This window comes from Hippocampus comes, unplaced genomic scaffold (genome assembly GCF_001891065.2).
Source record: "Hippocampus comes isolate QL1 unplaced genomic scaffold, H_comes_QL1_v1.1 scaffold227, whole genome shotgun sequence".
NCBI lineage: Eukaryota > Metazoa > Chordata > Actinopteri > Syngnathiformes > Syngnathidae > Hippocampus > Hippocampus comes.
Window position 1 is genome coordinate 287,806 of NW_017805630.1, and position 23,516 is coordinate 311,321.

General features: G+C 43.5%; 4 protein-coding genes across 10 annotated transcripts in view; 1 reads left to right on the plus strand and 3 right to left on the minus strand.

Moving 5' to 3' along the window:
• Positions 1-1,911, minus strand: part of med18 (mediator of RNA polymerase II transcription, subunit 18 homolog (yeast)) — a 3,385-nt gene extending 1,474 nt beyond the window's left edge. The window contains exons 1-2 of one of the 3 annotated variants that reach the window (XM_019881592.1): positions 820-1,911; positions 647-732 (exon numbers count right to left, since the gene is read on the minus strand). In XM_019881592.1, the coding sequence (XP_019737151.1) occupies positions 647-719 (73 nt within the window). In that variant the 5' untranslated portion in view covers positions 720-732; positions 820-1,911. Of the gene's footprint in view, positions 1-646 lie in introns of all 3 variants that reach the window. The other 2 variants (XM_019881590.1, XM_019881591.1) reach the window with 2 other exon arrangements.
• A 23-nt stretch (positions 1,912-1,934) lies between these two features.
• cyp4t8 (cytochrome P450, family 4, subfamily T, polypeptide 8) lies at positions 1,935-8,030 on the plus strand. 3 transcript variants are annotated; one of them, XM_019881589.1, is made up of 14 exons: positions 1,935-2,034; positions 2,108-2,140; positions 2,174-2,321; positions 2,452-2,596; positions 2,929-2,973; positions 3,419-3,546; positions 4,610-4,734; positions 4,813-4,967; positions 5,050-5,156; positions 5,723-5,913; positions 5,996-6,129; positions 6,223-6,287; positions 7,198-7,280; positions 7,546-8,030. In XM_019881589.1, the coding sequence occupies exons 2-14, from the start codon at positions 2,127-2,129 to the stop codon at positions 7,715-7,717; spliced, it is 1,512 nt and encodes a 503-aa protein (XP_019737148.1). In that variant the 5' UTR covers positions 1,935-2,034; positions 2,108-2,126; the 3' UTR covers positions 7,718-8,030. The 3 variants fall into 3 exon arrangements, with proteins under 3 accessions (XP_019737148.1, XP_019737147.1, XP_019737146.1); XM_019881588.1 differs by having other exon boundaries at positions 2,108-2,321; XM_019881587.1 differs by having other exon boundaries at positions 1,940-2,321.
• Positions 8,031-10,091: 2,061 nt separating this feature from the next.
• LOC109522764 (cytochrome P450 4B1-like) lies at positions 10,092-17,562 on the minus strand. The gene is made up of 15 exons (XM_019881549.1): positions 17,367-17,562; positions 17,138-17,282; positions 16,324-16,365; positions 16,115-16,242; positions 15,408-15,526; positions 15,174-15,328; positions 14,392-14,501; positions 13,115-13,305; positions 12,838-12,963; positions 12,732-12,756; positions 12,209-12,399; positions 11,924-12,057; positions 11,344-11,408; positions 10,590-10,672; positions 10,092-10,510 (listed from the first exon to the last, which is right to left on the minus strand). The coding sequence occupies exons 1-15, from the start codon at positions 17,550-17,552 to the stop codon at positions 10,339-10,341; spliced, it is 1,872 nt and encodes a 623-aa protein (XP_019737108.1). The 5' UTR covers positions 17,553-17,562; the 3' UTR covers positions 10,092-10,338.
• Positions 17,563-19,236: 1,674 nt separating this feature from the next.
• The window catches only part of zbtb7b (zinc finger and BTB domain containing 7B), a 29,890-nt gene continuing 25,610 nt past the window's right edge, over positions 19,237-23,516 (minus strand). For all 3 annotated transcript variants that reach the window (XM_019881586.1, XM_019881585.1, XM_019881584.1), the window contains one exon: positions 19,237-22,437. In XM_019881586.1, the coding sequence (XP_019737145.1) occupies positions 21,864-22,437 (574 nt within the window). In that variant the 3' untranslated portion in view covers positions 19,237-21,863. The remainder of the gene's footprint in view (positions 22,438-23,516) is intronic.

A 23,516-nucleotide genomic window follows, 5' to 3' on the forward strand; every position in this document is an offset into this window, starting at 1 on the left:
GAGCTGTAATACACAAAAACATATTATTGGTTTATAACGCGTGCTGTTGCTCTACTTCACTTTTAGAATCGGATGCCATGAAAAAAATATATTGGGATCATTTTTTTTTTCTTAGACACATCACCGAGCCCTATGATGAATAGAAGTGCAAAAGTCGTCGAGCTTTATTCGACAACAGCTAAATTTATTACTTACTTAATCCCCCCAAAAAATGAATAAATACAATCTTCTGTGTCAAACATGGCCTAATATGGGTCTTCTGTTTTGGAAGGCCCCTACGTACAACTTTTGTCCCAAGTTACTGAGTTCAAATACTGTTTGTTGCTTCCTTCAGCTTGTCCACGGTGCTTCCGTTGTTTTGCTTTATGGATCACGAGTGGGTAAATATCTCAGGAGAAAAGTATACACAATCTTTTAATAATAAAAACAATGCTTAAATATGTTGGCTCATATTTTCCTCGTACGTTTTGAAGGCATTCGAAGCTATTTGTGCTTCGTGTAATGTTGTCAACATTGAGAGATCTTTGTTTACCGCCCAAAACAACCCATTACCCATTATTGAGTGTATTTCTGGTCTTCATGACGTATTATGCATACATTATGTTTCTACCTCTAATCATTTCCTCTGACTGGGAATGCATCTTACCTTGTAAAAGGTATTCCATCATGTTGATGGTGCCGCCGGTAACGGGCATCACAGTGACTGGAGGAGCCTCCATCTCGCTTCAGCAACTGTAAACTAGAACAACAGTTTGCACTTCACCTCAACTCGATGATCATGCAAAGCTAGCGGGGGGGAAAAAAACATCGATGGGTCACCTTTGATTTCCAGAAGTTCCAGCTGCCGTAGGTCACCGGCAAAGACAGCCGGCCTCCGCAGGAAACACCGAGGAGCCAAGAGGCCTAATATAACGCCTAAACAGCGGTGCTAGCTACCAAGAAATGTCAGCGTGTTTGTGAATTAACTAATTCAAGTTACGTTTGTTAATCAAAGGTACATATGTAGGGACTTGTTAATCACAACACGAAGGCACCAGAACAACATTAACGGAGCTAGAGAAGGAAAACACGGTTCTGTTCACGATGTGTAGCGGTGTAAGCTAGCAAGCTAACTAGCAGCTAGTTAAGTTGTCGGCACCGTGGTTAAAACTCGCTTCATTACGCCACGAGTGAAACAACGCATTTATCTGGGACGCCACACAAGACAGTTGACCAACTTGTGCTTCTTCGCTCCCGCTCCTACTTTTGTTGTGTTCTTCTTCGTGTCATTTGACGACTGGCAAACAACGCCATCTAGTGGTAAGGAGTACATTGCTACGTTTTTTAAAATATTGTTACTGTATTGTATAATTACTGTACTAAATACTCAGATGTAGCATTTTAACTACAGTGACTAGTCACCGTGTATGTTAATAATTGCTTATTTTTAGTATTTAAAAAAATATAATATTCAAATTTGCAATGAGGCTCACAGCATTCTGATTTCGGGATCGAGTTTCTATTTCTTTTTATATTCTTTCAATGTTCCTCTTGTTCCCATGTTATTCCTTGGATGTCAATATATGTTGTAGCACTTTTCACAGCAATCGCTATTTTCTCTACTCTCGATTCAGCTTGTTGAGTGCAGCTGATTATTTCAAAAATAAAGTGTGTCGTAGAACGTTTTTTAATCATAATGATATCTCCTTTTACTTTGCAAAAATGTCTTCCAATTTCCTGACTTAGCCCATTTCTTTACTTAAATAACTTACACCTCTGCATTTGATATTTTCCCCCTTCATTTTGTGCAACTCTTTGACAAACTGCCGCCACCTTGAGGAACAAGTCAAGAAACGCGCGGCAGTGCGTGAATTGGGCGTGATTTACAGCACAAGTCACACAACCATGTTAACTGTAGTGACACTTACACAACAAACATTCATGTGACGTTAAGGAAAGCGAACAATGGAGTCGGCTTCGAGTGAATTATTGATCTGTGCCCACCCCGCCCATCGTGGTGTGAGCTCCGTTGACGTCACGTCTACTGGCAAGCAAGTTAGTAAAAAATATATCTGCGCATGTTAGTTGGTTAACCTAGTGGCCTTTTTTCTTTCTTGTCCTCCCGGAGCGGTTGACCTTGCCGTAATATGTCGCTTAGCGAGTCTTTCGGGTGCTTTCCGTCGTCCTGGTTCGGGTTCGTGCAGCACTCGCTCGCTCTGCTGTGCCTGGTCGGCGTCGTCTACAAAGTCGTCGTGCTCCTGATTCAGAGGAGGGATGCCTTGCGAAACTTTAAGGCGTTCACGGGACCGCCCGGGCACTGGTTCTTTGGGCATGTCCTGCAGGTAAGAAACATGAAAACTTCCTGAGATGTTTCTGTTTGCAATGCTTGGCGACCTTGACGTCGCGTGCAACTGAAATTCGTTTGCATGCACGACACTTGTTGCTCAGGCATGTTGCCTTGCTCTCTTACAGTTTAAACAAGATGGGACTGACTTGGACCAGATGGTCAAATGGGGGGAGGAACACCCCTATGCCTTCCCTCTGTGGTTTGGTCCCTGTGTCTGTTACATGAACATCCACCATCCAGATTATGTGAAAAGCATCCTGACATCAACAGGTCTCCAATCTATTTTTATTTTCTATTGATAGACGGGGGCGGCACAGCGGTCAACTTGTTAGCATTCCGCCTCACAGTGCAGGGGTGTCGGGTTCAATCCCGGCTCCAGCCACCCTGTGTGGAGTTTGCATGTTCCCAAGTACAATAAGAACATTGCTTGATGCTGATAGAAAATGATGTGTAAATTGCTTCAATTATTGAACTATCAGGGTATGTCTAATAGCTTTGGGAATGAGATGTGGATTAAATTGGCTCAATCCCCAATCAAGGAATGTGTGCTACTGAATCTCATGTCACTTGTTTTTTTTTTTGTTTCCTCATTTACCTTCCAGAGCCAAAAGATGATTATGCTTACAAATTCATCAAGACCTGGATTGGTAAGACCGACTTTTTTTCCCCCTGCTGCCCGATGTGGCAAAAGTAATGATATAATACATCATTATTGAGGGGGCGCTTTTTGAACAGCTACAGTACCCGCTGACACCTGCGGGGGAAGAAAATGGGGATTAAAAACTTGTCCATACGCAAAATAATCCATTTTGAACGTGCATGGTGTTTATATTGAGAAGAAAGCACTAGCTAGCGTCAGCTGAACATTTATGCTTTCAAAAAAGTTTTCTTAATGTTGTGAACTCACTTCCAAAAAAAATGCTAAAATGGTAAAAACAACTGGAAAAAATACACCCCATCTGTATATGTTTCTTCAGAAAGGGTGAGGATTTTTATTTTTTTTTCAACGCCAGCCGTTGATGGTTATGACGCTTGCATTTGCTAAATACCTTCCAAAGTGATTCTGCACTTACCCGCACATTGCATCCTCAGGTGACGGCCTGCTGGTTTCTCACGGTCAGAAATGGTTCCGCCACAGAAGGCTCCTGACGCCGGGTTTCCATTACGACGTGCTGAAATCGCACCTAAAATTAATGTCGGCGTCAGCTAAAACCATGTTGGTAAGTACCTACCCCTTGACATGTACGTCACAGACCAAAAAAGTGGAATTCAAATGTTCTATGAAACGCACTTCCATCCAAATATCCACACAAATCTCATAGACTGGTTTGAAATTGTACCAAAAATGTCATTCGCATCAAAATAACCTAAGGCAAAAACTAAAATAAAATAACTCGACCCACGGTAAATGTAAATAAATATTTGATCATTGATGCACCTTGGGGAAAAAAATAGTAGTAGTAGTAGTAGTGGTGTAAAATATCACAGCTGTGTGCTGTCCTCACTCCTATTACTTAATATTGACCCTGCTTTGTGTTTATGACTCTCCAATAACAACTTGTTGCGGTTGAGTACAGACTAAACTCATTTACCATATTTGTACAATGAGGTCGTACAAGATCATCTCTTCTCATGTTTTTTTTTTTCAACCTATCCTGTTTTTGAGTTCTTTCTGAAATACCACAAGATTTTGCCAAAACACCATCCAATAGAAAGCAGGGGGCAGCCATTTTGCCACTTGCCGTCGACTTAAAATGACATCACGGTGCCGGACGGGCTCCACTTGTGAATGTCACATGACCAAACCCAAAAAACAGGTGAGCAGTGACGTTCGTTTGCTGAGCACTTAGGCACTGTGAAGTCATTTTCAGTCAACAGCAAGTGGCTGTACGATGCAAAATGGCCACCCCCTGAGATGGAAAACGACGATGGTGGATTTTTCAGTTGAATTCATGTCCCACAAAGCAACACTTTGGCACATTTGGTGCCAATGAACTATGTTGAGGTAAAGGGAGCAGCTTCTACAAGACAGGCCAAAGCCCTGCCTGTTACAAAAGTAGTGTTTTGACGCATCTTGTTCTATATCATGGCCTTTTCAGAGGACGCATCAATTGCTTTTTTTTTTTTTGTGGTAGGATTACTGTGTCAGGATTAGGAGACGAGGTTTAGTTGCGGTTCAGTCACAAACTCTCTATTACACTGAAGAGTATTTCAGCAAGAAAAGCAGAAATTAAAGCATAAGACAGGTTGAACGCTTCCGAATTTGACATGTGGACTCGCTAGGACAAATGGGAGCGTTACTCCAGCAGCGGCGAGTCCTTCGAGCTGTTTGAACACGTCAGCCTGATGACACTGGACACCATCATGAAGTGCGCGTTCAGTCGCAACAGCAACTGTCAGACCGAGAGGTCAGCCCGCGCCGACCGTGCTCGTCTGCGCATCCCCTTTCTGGACAGCACCCCAACCGAAACGCTTTCTGCTTTCAGTGGAACCAACGAGTACATTAAATCGGTGTACCAGCTCACCGATTTGATCAACCTTCGCTTCCGGACCTTTCCTTACCACAACGACCTCATTTTCTACCTGAGTCCACACGGCTTCAGGCACAGGAGAGCCTGCAAGGTGGCTCACAGTCATACGGGTAAAAGCTCCGCGTCCCATATTACGATGGGGTGTCGGCGTGTCGTCGTCAAGTCAGATCTTCTGTCTTTGTCTTTTCAAAGAGGAAGTGATAAGGAAGAGAAAAGAAGCCCTGAAGGAAGAGAAGGAGCCGGAGCGTATCCAGACCAAAAGGACTTTGGACTTTCTGGACATTCTGCTCTTGGCAAGAGTAAGTTGAGAGATGTTGAGCCACATGATCCTGTTGTTGCAGGTAAACAACGACAGTAGCCCCTGAAACGTTTGGCATGGCTGCGTATGGTCGAGTGGCTTCTGTTTTGACTTTTTTCTGTATGATTCACATTGACGTAAAACCATCGGAACGCCTGATGGCCCGAGGGGCGAATGGCGAGGATGCCGCAGAGACACATATCTATCTATCTACACACATGACACATTCGGTAGAGGTCCCTCTTAGCCAATGGGATGCCAGGAAGATGCTCGGTAATAGCCAGTGGCAGAGCAGCTAGAAGTATGTTGCCTTCAGGAAACTCGGAGCTGTGAGTTGCAGCCCATACTGTATTTTTACCTTTCGTAACTTGAAATTTCTTTCGTAATAAGAGGCAATATTTCCCTGTTGAGATGTTTCGTAACTTGAAAAGTTACGTATGTTTCGTATGAAGAGATGTTCGTAAGTAGAGGTACCACTGTCGTGAATATTTTGTCTTATCTTAATTGCAAGTTTCAATTGCTTGGCATGCCATCAAGTGGTTTGTTTTTTTATGTCCAATCGTCAAGGATGAGAATGAGCAGGGGCTTTCAGATGAAGACATCCGAGCCGAGGTGGACACCTTCATGTTTGAAGGCCACGACACCACCGCCAGTGGCATTTCCTTCATCCTCCACACCCTTGCCTGCCACCCAGAACACCAGAACAAGTGCCGGGAGGAAATCGCCCAAGTCCTGAATGGCAAAGACACCTTGGAGTGGTAACATATTTCCACGGAGAGAGCGGCGTCTCTGTTATAAGAGTCAAAGAGTTTGATGATTAACCAGGATGGTCTTTGCCAGGGAGGATCTGAGTAAATTGCCCTACACCACCATGTGCATCAAAGAATCGCTGCGGCTGTTCCCGCCCGTGCCGGGAATGGCCCGAAAACTCACCAAACCCATCACTTTTTTGGATGGAAGGACTATGCCGGCAGGTCAGTCGTGTCTCAATGGACATAAAAAAAAAAAAAATCTTACTGGCGGCTGAAAAATGCAGCATTTGTTTTTTTTTTTTTACTTTTCTGTAGGTTCTCTCGTCGGGACGAGTGTGTATGCGCTCCACAGGAACGCCACAGTCTGGGAAAACCCAAATGTAAGTAAGGCTTACGATGAAGGCACTTGAACTCATTCGCTGCCCAAGTGTATACTCGTCAATTACAATTTTTTTCAACGGGGGATGGGTGGAGCGCAATACTACTCCACTGTAAATTTCTAACATGGAAAACACTTCATTGATGCACGACTACCACGAGATGATATTTATGTCTCGTTTGAGATGTCAGCAGTTTGTGCGTTCACTAGGAGGAACGGCTGCATTTTGTGCAACCGACCTTTCTTTGACCGCTGATTAAAAAAAAAGACGGGGAAAAAAGGCAGAATCAAACTTCTTCTTTTTTTCCTGGTGAAAAGGAGAAAGTCTATTCTTTCATTTGGTAGATTTGGTGTGTGTCATCAATGGCCACAATGTCCTTTGGAGCTTGAAAATGTCAATATGCTCCAAAATGGCTAGCAGCGAATGAGTTGAACAACCGTCCTTTAGCCACCAATGACAAAAACCTTTTTTAAAATATGAGACTCCTTCAATGGTTGAGATGACACAATGGTTAGGAAAAAAAGAGGCTAAGAATGGCAAAAACAAAAAAGGGAAGAAAAGTTACTTAAAAGAAAAATGGCGTGCCAAAGGCGTCTTCCATTATATGTTAGCGTTAAGCTAGCCAGCCATTATAAGGTAACATTGTTTGGTTGTTTGAGCAATATCTTCTCCTATTTTGTTTTTTTCCGTTATGTACACGGAAAAACGTGTGACTTTTGCACGTCTGCAAGCGCTGCCGGGTTTGAGGCGAACATACTGAAGTAACCCGAGTGTGGCTATTTCTTGGCTCACAATTGAGAAAAGAAGCGATGCTAATGTCAACAGACATAACATTTTGAATCACGCCGTCACTGGAGTCTCCCAAATCCCCCACAAACGGTCGCATTTTTGTCTTTTCATGTCATCGCAGGTGTTTGACCCACTTCGCTTCCTGCCGGAGAACTCTTGCGAAAGGTCACCGCATGCTTTTGTGCCCTTCTCTGCTGGCCCCAGGTCAGTTTGCGTGATGCGGTGCAAATCCTCAAGGCAGGGAGGCTTCTCCTTTTTGCCCAACCTATTTACCAAATACAAACAAAACACAATATCGTCAAACAGAACAGTTGGACAAGTGCATACAGAAGAGCATTGAATTGTTTAATGGCTTGCTTGCTTGCTAGAGCTCGTCTTGGCAGAACAATATCTGAAAGGATTTTTTTTTTAAGTTTTTCAGCCTCAGTTGGATCTTATTACACAGACGTGTGTATTCTCACCCTTGTAGGAACTGCATCGGTCAGAACTTTGCCATGAACGAGCTGAAAGTGGTGGTAGCTTTGACTCTGAGGAGGTACCAGCTGATGGAGGACCCCACGAGGAAGCCCAAGATCATTCCTCGAGTGGTGCTTCGCTCGCTCAACGGCATCCACATAAGGATCAAAACTCTGGACACCTGAGTCAGTGATATTTTAGTCCCTCTTATAACCACTATGGCTGCAGAATAGTACCCAGACCGTCCTCTTACCCTGAACCCCCCACTCCTGCACTATGCCACTCTTTGCACATTTCGTTCGTTTTTGATTAACACGACTGTCTTGTTTTTGGTTGGGATTGTGCATGTTTTTGTTCATAAGTGCTGTCAATGCATTTCTTATTTTTTTTTTTCCAGGAATAACAAAAGTAGTGTGTGGCCGCCATTTTGCAGCCAGTAAGACAAATACGATTCTGAATAATAATGTAGGACATTTGTTTGTCATAAGAATAAGAAAACCTTTTAGAGAGATATAAAAAGTAAGTAAGTGACATTTTACACTGCCAGTGGTGTGAACATTTTACATTTCAGCTAGCGTGGTTACTGAGTGGCCAAGTAAGTTCAATGTTCGCCTGACAGGTGGTCAATGTTTACCAAACATGAGTTGGAAATTTCTTTCCACATGAGACGCTAGTTTTGAATTCAGGAAAGTAAAACAGTCACATTTATCATAATTTGACAGAAATTCCAAAATGAACACCATATGCTTGTGCGGACTTTCAAATGATGTCAATTTGCAATTGGGCTGTCGCTATTGAAAAATGTAATTTCACCACATGTTCTTCTATTAAACTGAGAAAGCTTCTTTTGATTTATTTCAGTTGATTTAAAATGTCCTTAAATCTTTTGTTGGTAACTGTGTTGAAATGTTGGCAATGTATTTTCTTTCAGTAATTTTAATCAGCTCTTTTTGCTTTGCCTTTGAATGTCTTCAGCCGATCAATTTGTAAATAATTTTCGGTGTTGTGCTCTTGGTTGTGTGAAGCCCATTGAGATGTCTTCTGTATGTAATGTGCTAAAAAAAAGTTGCCTGCCTTCCTTTCATGGAATCAGAGAATTACTGTTGAGACAAATCACCACTGAAGGTCATTACAGTATCTAACAAATCAAAATAATATCAAATGTACATTTTAGAATTAAAATCAGTCTTGATTTATTGTTATTATTTTTGAATGAACACTTTTGGCCATGATAATCGAACTTGGGAGAGCATTGTGTAAAAAGTTGCTCTGAATCTGAGGCGTAGTGCTAAGGACCCCCGATGGACGATTTAAATACTACATTGGCAAAAAAATCTTCCACCGTCCGCAGGTGTAACTCAGCCAAATGAACACAGCCTCGAATTAAGAAATACAGCACAACGTAAACAACAAAGCACACTATTGGCATTACAAAGTTTCGTCAAGAAACCTACGAAGGTGGTGCTTGTGCGTTGTTGTTGCTGTCCGTTCCTAAAAAGGGTCTGGTTACAACAACTACGGCTAAAAGGTTCCGTACTGTAGTGCACTTCAAAGGGTCAAACTCATGTTCATTATTCGATAGATTCATTAAACATATTGGAATGTATTTCAAGTATTTAATTGTATAATTTAAGTACGTATACGATGAATTGCATGCGGAGTGAAACTCTGGAAGAGTGGATATGCAACATCAGCTTCAGCAGAGTCCTAAAGTACAATGTGTATAATTTAGTGTCATCTAGTGATAAAATAATAGAACGTAACCACTTCAGGAGCGACTCGAGGCGTGTGCATTTTGAAGCACTCGCACTACGGTGCTTCAGAGAGACCATGCTTTGCAAACCGACTACGTATGACTTAATAATTCAGTATTGGTGCATGGAATCGGAACTAACTGCCTTTTCTCCAATGACGGAATAAGTTCAGGAGTTGTGTGCGTGTGCGCGCGCGGGCTTGTGTGTTATATAATAATGTTATTGACAATGTAGCCATGCTGTGGCGTAACCATGCTAAGTTTTTCTACTTCGCCGATCCGTAGCAGAAAGATGGCGGCTCAACATGGCAGCCTCCTGCAGGCGAGGCGTGTCCTTATGTCATATACTATTAATTAGTTGATTCTTCGCTTACAATTACATTTTCAAAAATACGCTGAGGTATTTTTGCATATCTAAATTAATAGTAAGGCTTTGAAAGTAATACAGAAAACTCAATGTTTTTTACACATTGTCCCATTAAATTGACTGGAATACGTTTTCTTCCATATGGTGATTTGTACTTCCTTCCTTGCTTTCTCGATTACATTGTCTACGACCATGACTGGAATAGTTGATTTTACTTTTCTGTTCCTCTCTACCATTGATGTAATGTATTAACATTTATTTACTCAATATCATTGTCATCTTTGTCACTTGTTAGTATTTGTTGTTTCTCACAGTACCATAATACAAGATGTAGACATTAAATACGTCACAATACAACAAGTGCTTCACATTGTTAAATCCCCCCAAGGACCCAAACATACATGTGCAACCGTGCAAATAAAAATTAAGAGACCAGCAATTCATTTAAAGATCAATCAATTTAATTTAACCCAAAGCAGGAAGCCATTACTTATCTTGTTGTATGAATGGTATGTTATGCCGATCAATATATGTCGCTTGCATGGACAGATGAATGAAGATATACAGTGTTTGTATGTATTTGATGAGCTCTCGCACCCCCCACCGAATGAGTAGAAGCACCTGTGGCTGAACCAAAACTGTTGCAGGGTTTTTTAACTTTCTGGAACTGGTTTTGCCACCTCTGGTCAAGCATCCAGAGGTTTGATTTGAATGTGGATGCCAGTTTTGGGGCGAAGCACAATTCTATAAAGCAGCCTGGGCTTCTTAGTGGGGTCCTCGATCAGCTGGTACCTCTTGAGCATCAAAGCCACGACCACTTTTATCTCGTTCATGGCGAAACTCTGACCAATGCAGTTCCTAAGGGGCGGAGTGGGAAAAAAATATACTCACTGGTCGCTGGAGATAAACAGTCACACGCAAGAACACGTGGACGAACCTTAAGCCTGCGGAGAAGGGCACAAATGCATGTGGAGACCTTTGGCAAACGTTGTCTGGCAGGAATCGTAACGGGTCAAACAGCTGAGATGACCCAAGATGGCAAAATGACAAATTTCAGCAGCAAATCCTCTTAAATACTTGGGTATTTCGACTAAAGGGATCAAAGGGCTCCATTTTCATTGCTGGTGCAAGTAAAAATGCTGATTTTTGTCGGGGTGCAAACCTGTGTGGGTGTGTCCTTGAAGATAAGCGCGGCAGAGTGACAACACGGTGACAGAAAGTCCGGAAGTTACACCTGCCTGGGCCACAAAATAGTGGCTCAGCTGGTCTAACACGATTTTGGTGAATTTGATGGGAGCGCAGTCAAGACAGCGGGTGTAAAATCTTCAGAGTCATTGCACAAATCAATTAACGCTCCGGTCAAACACAGATGCCCGCATCCTTTTCTGTACAGAGATGCCTCCAGGGAAAGATGTGAATGCGTCACATAAAATGAAATGGAAAGAGTCACTTCAATTGCCGGCATTTGAAGGCGGTTGTGGTATACCCACAACGGCGCAGACCACCTTTTTTTTTTTAATACACTCATTTTGCGCAAAATTACCAACACAGCGGATGTGTCGCCGCACAGATTTACACCGCTCATCATGGCAGAATTGCACCAGTCACGTAAATAGAGCCCCGCGTGTTTGGAGCAATGACACGAGAAAAGCTAGGCCAGTGACACCACCAGTCAAAAGAGTTTCACTTGCGTCAGGGTTCTCCCAGACGGTTGCATTCCTGTGTAGTGCATACACCTGCAGCGCAATCAACGAACCTAGAAGAAAAGGAAACACAGTGAATTGCATAGTTTTATGTGTGTATGTATTTATTTATTTATTTAGTTTAGCTTTACAATTAGGAAGTAGCTAGTGATTGTGTTGAGTGTGTGTGTGTGTGTGTGTGTGTGTGCACAATGGTGCGCGCGTCACGTTTGAATGCTGGAGTCGTGCTCGCCACTGGCACCGATGGAAAAATGGTCTCAGGGTTTGACGAGGAGATTGACAAGCTGGGGGGATTTGAATGTATGAACGTGCCTCACAGCTCAGTCGTAACAATGATAAGGGGCACTACAGTACCTCCAATTCTGGCCCACAGCACGCACGCGAGCGCGCACACACACACACACACACACACACAAAATTAGGACGGCTTTTTCTGGTAACCTGAAAAACTTGTATGTTGGCACACTCATAAGTCAAAGCACCACTGCGGCACTAATGTTGTTGGGTAATATTCCGAGAATGTGTTTTCAGCTCTCGACGGACGAAAGCAGTTGCCCTAACCACTGACCTTCTGGCAAAGTTCTTCCGTCAAAAAAAGTCATTGGTTTGGTGAGTTTTCTGGAAACTACTGGAACAGGCGGGTAAAGCCGAAGGGATTCTTTGATGCACATGGTGGTGTAAGGCATGTTCGCCAGATCCTCCCTAGTGAAAGATGACACAGACCAAACGATCGCCATCATGAAATGAGAGCCCCGCAACCATCCGATCATGGAGCTCGGGCTGAGGTTGAGGTTGGAGAAAACTGTGCAAAGCGGTGAAAGCGTTTTTCTCCCCAAAGGGAAGATTTGTTTACCAATCCACGGTGTCCTTGTCGCCCAGGACTTGGGTGACCTCCTCCCTGCATATTTTCTGATGTTCTGGGTTGCAGGCCAGAGTGTAAAAAATAAAAGAGAGAGCAACGGAGGTGGATTCATGGCCCGCCACCATGAAGGTCTTCACCTCTGCTTGTACTTCTTCATTTGTCAGGCCCGCCTGATTGTGACCCTATGAAGAAAAAAAAAATGCTTGTTATGTGGTCAAATAGTGCTCCAGCCATTTCCTTCACGGGAGTCGTGGGTGAGCTGGAGCATAACCCAGCTGATTTTGGGTCCACCCTGGACTGGCGCTAACACTCGCATTCACACTTTAAAATGATGCAGTCTTGAATTAAGCTGGCATACGTGTTTATGGAACAGGGGTGGAAGTTGCATCGTCAATGCTACATTAACTACAAAAAAAAAAAAAAATGCTCTCAGGTGGAAGAGTTCCTCATTGAGAAATGCCAGCCATTCAATCTACCGAGGGAATTCACGAATGTGATTGTAGCCGCTGTGTACGTGACTCCCAGAGCTAACGTTGAAGCTAACAAGGCACTCAGAGATTCTCAAAGTCGTCAGTGGGCTCTTGACCAAACACCCAGACAGAGATTTCTTGGGATTTCACAAAGTTCTTCCGTCAAAAAAAGTCATTGGTTTGGTGAGTTTTCTGGAAACTACTGGAACAGGCGGGTAAAGCCGAAGGGATTCTTTGATGCACATGGTGGTGTAAGGCATGTTCGCCAGATCCTCCCTAGTGAAAGATGACACAGACCAAACGATCGCCATCATGAAATGAGAGCCCCACAACCATCCGATCATGGAGCTCGGGCTGAGGTTGAGGTTGGAGAAAACTGTGCAAAGCGGTGAAAGCGTTTTTCTCCCCAAAGGGAAGATTTGTTTACCAATCCACGGTGTCCTTGTCGCCCAGGACTTGGGTGACCTCCTCCCTGCATATTTTCTGATGTTCTGGGTTGCAGGCCAGAGTGTAAAAAATAAAAGAGAGAGCAACGGAGGTGGATTCATGGCCCGCCACCATGAAGGTCTTCACCTCTGCTTGTACTTCTTCATTTGTCAGGCCCGCCTGATTGTGACCCTATGAAGAAAAAAAAAATGCTTGTTATGTGGTCAAATAGTGCTCCAGCCATTTCCTTCACGGGAGTCGTGGGTGAGCTGGAGCATAACCCAGCTGATTTTGGGTCCACCCTGGACTGGCGCTAACACTCGCATTCACACTTTAAAATGATGCAGTCTTGAATTAAGCTGGCATACGTGTTTATGGAACAGGGGTGGAAGTTGCATCGTCAATGCTACATTAACTACAAAAAAAAAAAAAATGCTCTCAGGTGGAAGAGTTCCTCATTGAGAAATGCCAGCCATTCAATCTACCGAGGGAATTCACGAATGTGATTGTAGCCGCTGTGTACGTGACTCCCAGAGCTAACGTTGAAGCTAACAAGGCACTCAGAGATTCTCAAAGTCGTCAGTGGGCTCTTGACCAAACACCCAGACAGAGATTTCTTGGGATTTCAACCACACCACCTTAAAGACTGCGCTGGGGGAGCCTGGACTTTTTTTTTTTTTTTACACAAAGTCCGCAGTCTGTTCATATCCAAAAGAACACCTCCAATTGTTATCACACTGAGCTCCGGATGTCCTCAAGGCTCCGTACTCAGTCCGTTGTTGTTCACGCTGCGAAACGCACGACTGTGTATCCGTATAAGAGGGCAAAAAGAACATTAAACAGCTGGAGGGTTGGTGCAGAGACGATAACCTGCTGCTCCACGTGGACAAAAACGAAGGATTGTGATGATCAATTTCCCAACGTCAAGACCTGAGCATGCACGGTGGGAGTGTGGACAGCTTCAAGTTTCTTGGAGGGCAGATCTCACAGGACCTGAGGTGAAATAAGAACACCTCTGGAATTATGAAGCGCGGCCAGGAGAGACTGTTAGGGCATTCTCTGCCGTCATCTAGCGCCGGTGCATTGGAAGTTAAACTCGGACCTCATTCTGGCTCACAACAAAAAGCAAAAAAAAAAAAAAAAAAAAAAAAAAACCCCCCCCCCCCCCCCCTTTGATATATAACACCAGGTCAAATCAGTCAGTGCTGATTTGACGACCCCCCCCTCCCCCGCCCCGTTAGTGTTTTGTTTTGTTTTTTTTTTTTTCATGAAACATACTCTTACTGAGAGGAGAGTGTCCAGAAAATCCAGTTTTGCGGTGGTCGGGAGGTGATGCGGCTCCTTCGCTTCCTGCGCTCGTTGTTCTTTTCTCCGTTTTATCACTTCATCTTTGAAAAAGCAAAAGAAAAGATGCGACTGACATGTGGCGTCATGTGTCAAGACAGAATTGAGCAACAATGAACCCTTGCGATATCGCGCTTCATTTTCGCTGCCCCCGAATATCGTCCATGTTTCAACAAATGCTTTTCTTCAATGGATTTTTACTAGTCACTGATGGACTGCCCATTTTCCTGGCGAATGACGAGAAACTTTGACAAAGTGATGGACAAAACACTGACGAAAGCCAGTTATCGTCACGAATCGGCTCCGTCCCGACAGGCCTTCTCAGTCCGTTACTGAAGGGCTCCCATTTCACTGACGACTGACGGAAACACCCGCTGCTACAGGCGAACGTTTGTGACCTTGAACGAACCTTGATGAGGACCCCGCATTCGCTACCTTCGAAAAACACTCGCAATTGTTCGCAGATCAGTGGGATCGGGGCTTTCGGCAAACTTTTACAGTTCTGCAGAACGTTGGTGTTGAGATGTACGATGTTGGGTTTTCTTCGGTTGAATGTGTCAGTTTCAAAGTTCAACATTTCTTGTATTGTTTCTCAATATCACGGATTTTCGTATTTCGTGGGTGGATCTGGAACGCAACGCAACTCCAAACAGGGCTTCATGGGAGTTTCTGTGAGCAAATCAATTAAGAATGGGTGATCCTTTGCAGAGTTTTACCTGTATAGCCGTTAAACACTTTGCAGGCTCTCCTGTAGCTGAAGCCGAGAGGGCTCAGATGGAATAGGAGCTTGTTGTGGTAAAGAGGGTTTCGGAAGCGCAAGCAGCCAATATCGGCGAGCTCCCTTGTTACTTTGAGAAACTCGGGTGTTCGGCTGAAACCAGAAAAATGAAGCGTTAGCTTTTCCTGTGCCAGAAAGAGAAGGAAATAATCAGAAGAACTGCAAGGCTGACCTCACGGTCTTTTTCTTGGAGCAAAAGGCGCAGTTCATGATGATATCCATCGTCATGGCGGTCATGTGTTCGCATATCTCAAAGGACTCGCCGGTGTTCGAATAGCGCTCCAATTTGTCCTGGTGACAATGGGTCAGCAAGTCAGACTTGGCAAAGGCCAGTTTTAAAAGTCACGGTGTGGTGGGTTGCGGGTGGGGGGTACTTTGGAAGAGATGGACTCTGTTAAGCACTGGCTTGACACATGAGCCATCCACCAAGTGGTTGGTTGCTAAGCCTGATATCATCTGCCACAAACCCCGAATGCGAGGACCGTATTTTTCGCATTATAAGGCACACATTCAGTGAATGGCCTATTTTAAAACGGTTTTCATATCGAGGGCACACCACATAGAATAGAAGCTACAATAGTGGCTGCAGTTGCGTTACGCAACCACCAGACGGAGCAACACTAAAGGGAATACAATTAAATACAATATAGCTTTAGTTATATCAAGCTTTCACAACCGCTGAAGCTGTAACAAAACCCTTAACCAAACATTTAAAATACTACGGCCGAGAAATAAGAATATCGATCCATATATAAGGCGCATCGGATTATAAGGCGCAAGGTCGGCTTTTGAGAAAATGGAATGCTTTTAGATGCGCCTTATAGTGCGGACACTTTCGCCACCCATGGTGGTCAAGGAAGAACAACAACATGTACTCACCAACATAGTATTTGCTGCCTGGGACATCACTTTCACATACGGTTTCAAAATATCAATACGAAACGCCGGATTCAGGAGCTTTCTGTGGCTAAGCCATTTGTCATCATCCAACAACACTAAGCCGTCACCTGAGGATTCAAGCGGGTGGCATGTCAAAGTGTGTCTGAGAAATGAAACTCTGCCATGATTCACTCCAAAATGTCTCTCACCAATCCAGTCCAGAAAAATCTTGTATGACATATTCTTTGGCTCTGTAAGAGATAAGATAAGAAAAACCTTTATTAGTCTCGCAATGGGACACGGCATCATTTCTTGTCGTGAAGCACGGACAACAGAGGGATTTATACTGTGCCAATACGCAACCCGGATTTACTGGGTATCTATGCTTCAAAAACGGAAGCCGTCTTGCCTCCTCACCATTTCTGTTCAAGTTCTCTTATGTGACGAGACCCCGTGTACGTATTTATCTTGTGTGTTTTATGCTTGTTCCAATTATGAAAGCAATTCAAAGAGGTGTCAATTATTCACATATCTTTACTACTCGTGGGCTGGGCAGTCCTTATCCCCCACCAATGGCGAGGGTCCACTGAACGCCTTTTTCACAATCTTGAGATTGACTGGCGTTTAAACTTGTAATACTACCAATCACCACCAGATGGCAGACAGGGTTTGGCGTACTCCCTGAAAGTACAAGGGTAGTTAGTACCTGAATAAGATTTTGCGGATTTGAAATGATATCTTTTTTGCACGTACGGCATGGACATATTTTTTCCCTATGTCAAAAATAAGTTTTTTTTGTCGCACATCTGTTTTAGTGACACCCCCCCCCCGCCCCCTCCAGCATTTAAGTTGCCCATTCCTGATATGGATTTCAACAATGCACATACACCCTCTATTTCTTTTGACATTTTCAGCAACAACCGTGACTACTATACATGAGAAATGATGCTATACTTCAATTTATTTGTCACATCTGCTCTGTTAGCTCCTATTTGAAATGTTGATAGAAATCTAAATAGACACCTGAGGACGTCAAAAAGGTTTTAGCGTAATCGGGGTGGTGAATGTAGAGGAATTTAACAATGGGACCGAGGCGAACGGTGAAAGCGTAGGGGTACTGCTTCCCCCATTTGATCAGCTGTTCCATGCCAGACTCATCTTGTTGAACCTGAAAAAAAAACAAACAAAAAAAAACAAAAGATGTTCTCTGTAGCCTGAAACACCTCAGTCTTTCTTGATTTGAATGTCTTACCATTAAAATATGACCCATCAACCAGTGTCCGTCTGGTACTGGAAAGATCGGAGATTTTCCAGCGGAATTCCATAGCTGAAGCAGCACTGCCAACAATTTATAGATAGCGGCAACAAGGAGGCAAACGACAGCCGTTTGCATGAAGCGGCCCAATTCAAGAACCGCCAAGGCTTCAGTGAGCCCCATGTCGTCGTACATCAATTCCAGACAGAAAGAGAGGGAGAGAAAGCGACGCTTGGCATGCAAAACCTCCCAAGGTGCGCTGCGCTTTTATCATCATTGTGGGCGGAGCTCCTTGGAGACAAAGTTGCCAAACAGCCACTTTCCTCCTTTGCAAATTGATGAATATTTTGATGAAGCGAACCCACAACACGGATACCATTGTGAGACCTGGGAGCTGTTTCCAACTCTCAAATATGTCTTTTTTTTTTTGTCATTCCAGTTATTGCTTTAAATCTGAAATAAAATGGTTCCATACAATGCATCAGTCTACTTATACTTTTTCTAAATATACTGTTCACTTTCATCGTCAATTTTCTAACAGACCATCCCTCACTTGTGGTCCAAGAGTCAGGCTTTGCATTCGCCGCATTTCTGTTCGAATGTCCAGCCTCTGTCTCGGTCAATATTGTTTGTTTCTCTGATTTTCAAGCTCTCCAAAGATACCAGCCTTTTTGAAAATAGGATGAAGATGCAGAAAGTTAAGAAAATTTGAAACATGGAGTCAACCAAAAAGGCTGACCCCCAATTAAGACTGCAAAGATTCAAACTTGTACTGAAAGGATTACGTGTGATAAAAATGGTAACTAAATTCATGTTCCAACACATTGTTTCTAAAATGTATTGCAATAAATGCAACCGACTTCACAAATGCACTGTACATTATTCAAAAATGTCATTTAAGCCGCTGGAGCAAATGTCCGCGGTTTGAAGATTGAATTTACAGATTCTTTCGCATACCACTAAAGGGAGCTGACGTACCACCGGTGGTATTTGTTTCACACTTTTGAGAATCACTGACAGAGAAAAGCAGCAAAAGGCAAGCTTTGACATGTTTTTTTTTTTAATTTTATTTCTGGTCCTTGACATGATGTGGAAAAAAAAATTAAAATAAAAGGACAAGACGAGAGGTGAACAGTCAAGGTCGAGAAGAAACTAAAGGGGGTAAAAAAAAAAAATCTAACTTATCCCTGATAGCGAGATGGTCTCGGACCCTCCGCCCTTCACCCAAGCCACTAAAGCTTTATATAGAGAGGTACACTTCACAGCTGGCATCGAGTCACACTCACTCATTTCGTTCCATTTGGACTGAGAGCACTGACGCTCTCTATTTAAGACTAGCAGTCCACGTGAATGCCATTTTAAAAACAGCTCCGAATATAAACTGAGTCCAATATTTTTTTCATACCGGCGGCCTCATTTGTGGAAGAGCCAGTATCTCGTTTCCCCCGTTTTATCTGTCCTGTAACCACTTAGTGCATTGCTCAAGAGTTCCTGAGAAGAAGAAGTGCAGCATAACAAAAACAAAGGCAACTTCATCCCGTTCATATCTATGATATTTGATAACAATACAACTGCGCTAAACAAGAAGAAGGACGTTCAAAGTATTTGGACGTGAAAAAAAAAAAAATATATATATATCACAAAACAAAAAAAACAAAAAGTCTTAAATGGTCGGTCCCATGCGACTTAAATGACAAGTACTCGGGTTAGCATAGTGCGTTTTACATTCATCACCAACAGGAGGCGCCAGGTGGCAGAAGCAATTATTGCTGCGTTCGAGACTTCTGGGAAATGGAAATTTCGCAACAAATTCGATTCAAAACATGACCGACAAGCTAAATAAGTAGTGGATGAATTTTATTTTTTTTACAAATTGATTTGACTATTTCTTTCATTGAATCCACTTACTTCCTCATAATGTTGGGCTCTCAGGGGTTACAGTAGCCGCCATGTGATCAGTGAGGTCTTGCTACATGCCTCAGTAGGTGCTGCTGTTTTGGTTTGCTTGTTTTGACTGAGGTGGAGGAAAGAGGTGAGGGCTTACGAACACAAATTGGAGAAACAAATGCTGGCAGTGACCTCAAAGGAACTTGAAACTGGCAACAAACAGCACTTTGGCAAATACTGACCAGTTTTTCAAAAACTAGTTTTTAGTCTACTGCCACTCCCAGTTGATATTGATTCTGTAACCAAAGCTGAAACTATTTTTTTATACAATTACATGTTGTGTATTTAAAACAAATATGAGGCTTAGCCTTGAGTGCGTTAGCGTCACTGGATTCTTTCTCAGCAATTTCCAGCGGTAAAAAGTCAATATTTTGTCAGCCTGCAAACATATCGTTTTCAGTCGACAGCAAGTGACAAAATGCGTTTTTCAAAAGTGTTAGTTGTATATGGAAAATAACGAAATATTATTTTTACTGCTTAAAATGGCGAAATTAGTAGGCATCCCTTCTAATGCTGCTACATAACGGTGAATTTCTATTTAATCAAATTTTGGAAGTTTGTTAACAACCGTGTGGTGTGCCCAATTTAGAAAACACTTTTATTTTCATTTGACGCGGACTTTAAATGTCCATGTGTAATACTAGCTTTCAGAAACATTACGGAATTGTTTTTTTTTAAAGTAGATGCCACACCCATTCCCACAGCATCTATTAGAGGGAACTCATGATGAAAAATTAAAGCAAAATCGAATCGTTTAACAAACAGTCAGGGCATTTTGTTAAGTTTTGAATCTAAGTGACTTTTAATTGCGCGAGACGGTAAATTTCTAAATTCCCAGTTTACTCGAAGGCAGCGCAGGCAAGACAACTGAGAAAATGGCAGTCCCTTGCAGGAATATAATGTCCTGTAAATAGAATGTTACAGGTAAATATCACTATTGAAAAACATTTTTTTTTTTTGTCCATTGGATGTGTGTTTAAGAAAAGCATACAAATTTCAAGTAATGATGCCGGGGAGTTTAAACTAACCTGTTGGGTGAGTACTTTGGTTTTCTCCTGAGCTTTTTTGATTGAGCACACAACGGACTCCACAAACTGCACATGCTGCGCTGTTACACTCATTTGGCCTTTCTGCTACGAAAATTTACTGCCACCTCTGGAGTCTTGAACACCGGGGTAGGCAACCTCTTTCCAAAAGTCAGAAGTCAATGAACAACAATTTTTTTTTAAATGATAAAAGGCTCCGCCTTGCCCGAGTTCCACAGGTTGCCCACCCCTGTTCGAAGAGGCTGCCATGGGTTATTGTGCAGTACCTGACTGGGTTCACATGTGCAAGTAGTGGAGAGCGCAAAGAAGGGACCAAGAGCCACATTCTCAAGCGCACCAACGACATTAAGATCGTTGACCAACCTTGGATTTGATCCCACAAAAAAAAAAAAAACTGAAAAATAAATAAACACAATAAATAAATAAATACAGAAAAAGGGGTAAATGCTCTTGTTCATCCCCACACCTTTTTTTTTTGTCACTATGAAAGCCAAACTTGCATGTGGGAAGGCTGAAATCGACAGTCTTTAAAGAGACGAAAACAACTTTTGACCAAGACTTGGTCTTTTTGGTCAATCAACACAGAAAACTCAACTATGGAAGCAGAAGGAGTTCTTTGGACCCAACATTGGCTACATTTTTTTTTATTTATTTTTTTTATCAAGTAACTAGAACTTTGGTTCCAGCACCAAATCTAAGCAAAGACAGAGAGCACTTGGCTGCACTTTTACCACAAGTGACCACTCCCAAAACGCTAATATTCACCGTCGCTCCATTTTGGAGCTTCGAATTTCTTGTTTGCAACTTGAAAAGCATCCCAGTAAACGCGAGTATGAACACAAAAATCGGAAAAGGCGGCTTGAAGGGGAACTCAAGGCAAACATTATCTTTGCATAGGTGCCCACTAGTCGAAAGGCTCTGTTGTGATGAATATTGCTTTCGTGTCGTAAATACGAAGCAAATGAATCCATCTGTTGTCATCCATCTCAAGCGGCTGCCATTTTGGTCTTTATACCGCCCTCTGCTGTTGACTGAAAAAAAAACAAAAAAACGACATCACAGTGCCACCAGGCTCGCATTGGGACCATCACACCTCACCTGTTTTACGAGTTTGGTCACGTGATGTTCGCTTTATGAGCCCGGGGGCACTTTGATGTCATTTTCAGCCAACGGGACAGAATGTCAGCATCCTGAGGTTGTTTTAAAATTAATTCATCTCCTTCATTTTTACCCCTTCAAAGTCAATAATCATAAGAATATTGTGGTTGGACTCATGGGAGCACATCATATCAAAGAGAAAATTCATCAGGAGTTTCCCTTTTGAACCTAGAAAGAAGGAGAGTAGACAAACAAACATTTAAAACGACTCAGAAAACCCGTTTGACATTTTTTTGGGGCGGGGTTCCACATGGAGCAGCAGGTCGAGTCACCTGAGTGAGATTATAATATATATATATTTTTTTAGCGTGGATGTAAGACCACACACAGACTCAAACATTCACTATACGTCCTCCTCCACCACACCAATCTTCTCCGCGGCTTCCAGTGGCCAGCTTTGACGCTGCGAGGTGACTCCCTCGGGATCCTTGGCCCCGCCTTCCCTGACCCTTCGCTGCTCGGCGCCTCGCAGAAGGAGGCTGTGGTAGTTGGCGAACCGGTGCGGGCTGAGCTGCGCCAGAGCCTGCAGCGCGAGCGAGCGCTCCCTGTCAGCGTCCGTTTGGAACATGCCGCCTTCCAGCATGGTGGGCCGCGGGAAAGCCGACGAGCGGGGCCGCGGCGGCTGGAGGCGCTCGCCCGCGTCCGCGTCCACGTCCACTTCCTGGTGGTCGTCGGGACCTCGTCTGGGCCAGCGCGTGCGCAGCTCCAGGCAGCTGTGTCCCTTGCGGTGGCGCTGGAGGTGGTCCTCGCGGGCGAAGGCCTTGTGGCAGAGCAGGCACTCGAAGGGCCGCGCGCCGCTGTGCAGGGACAAGTGGTTCTTCAGGTCGTACGAGTGCAGGAAGCGGGCGGGGCAGTGCGGACACGAGTAGGGACGCTCGCCCGTGTGCTTCCGCATGTGGATCTTCAACTTGTCATTCCTAGATGCAAAAACACACCAGGTGGTGAAAAGGTGGCCGGCCGGGGGTTGCGCGAGGATGGGCAACCAAACTGCGACATCAAAACTCCAGTCCATTTGGCTGGTGTGAGAGCTCCAATTCAATGACTGCCAACCAGCCGCGGGAAATGATCCGACTTATTACCCACTTATTCGGCACAGAAATGAATACGGTTCACCATCACGGGAATCACAGTCATATATTCTTTATCCTCTGCAAGGTGCTGAGATGAGCTGCCTCTTCTATACTGCCCTCCGGTGGCCAAAGTGGGAGGCAGCAAAATGGCCATTCAATTGATGCAAAGTATGACAATATTGTTTTAATTCTTTGCAATTCTATTTATGTCGTTACTGCAAAACAGCAACGACATGGGCTGTTTTTTTGGTCTTCAGCAGATTCATGTCATTTCCATTCCTTTCTCTGAGGAAAGTTGATTTGCAAAAGGGGTGATTCGAGTTACCGAAATCAATAATAAAGTTTGGGAAACGCTGTTTTTGGTCATCCGATAATCGCGGCCTTGCTGACTTGGGTGGGAAGGGATCGTAAAGCCCTCCGATTTTTGCGCGGAAGAATTTTTGAATGCTCTTCCCCTAGACGGTAGAAGGTACAATTACCCCGTGTCATTCGTAAAACTAATGAAGTAAATTGCTTATTAAATTGAGATGATCATTATTTCAAGAAATATTTTTATTTGGAGGTGCCAAGTGCACACTTAGTGGCGCACCGACGTGCAACGTGAGTGCCATTTAATGACTGCAGTGGTTCCTGTCGCCACTGAGCGACGATAATCACAAAAGGAAGAATGAGAATGGCGAGAAATAAGTCAGTGTAAGAAGAGTGTCCGCGACACACTCGGTCACATGTTGTTTCACATGATCGCACCAAATTTCTGTTTCATTCTTCTTATTTCATTGACTGGTACTGAGTAATTTTAACTTATGACGAGTTGCGCAACATAAATGAATAGAATGGCTGGAAATGATCGAGCTCCACAGTCAACAAACGGCACACGTACACACACCCGATGAACTCCCATGTAATTAATACAATTGTTCCGCTTG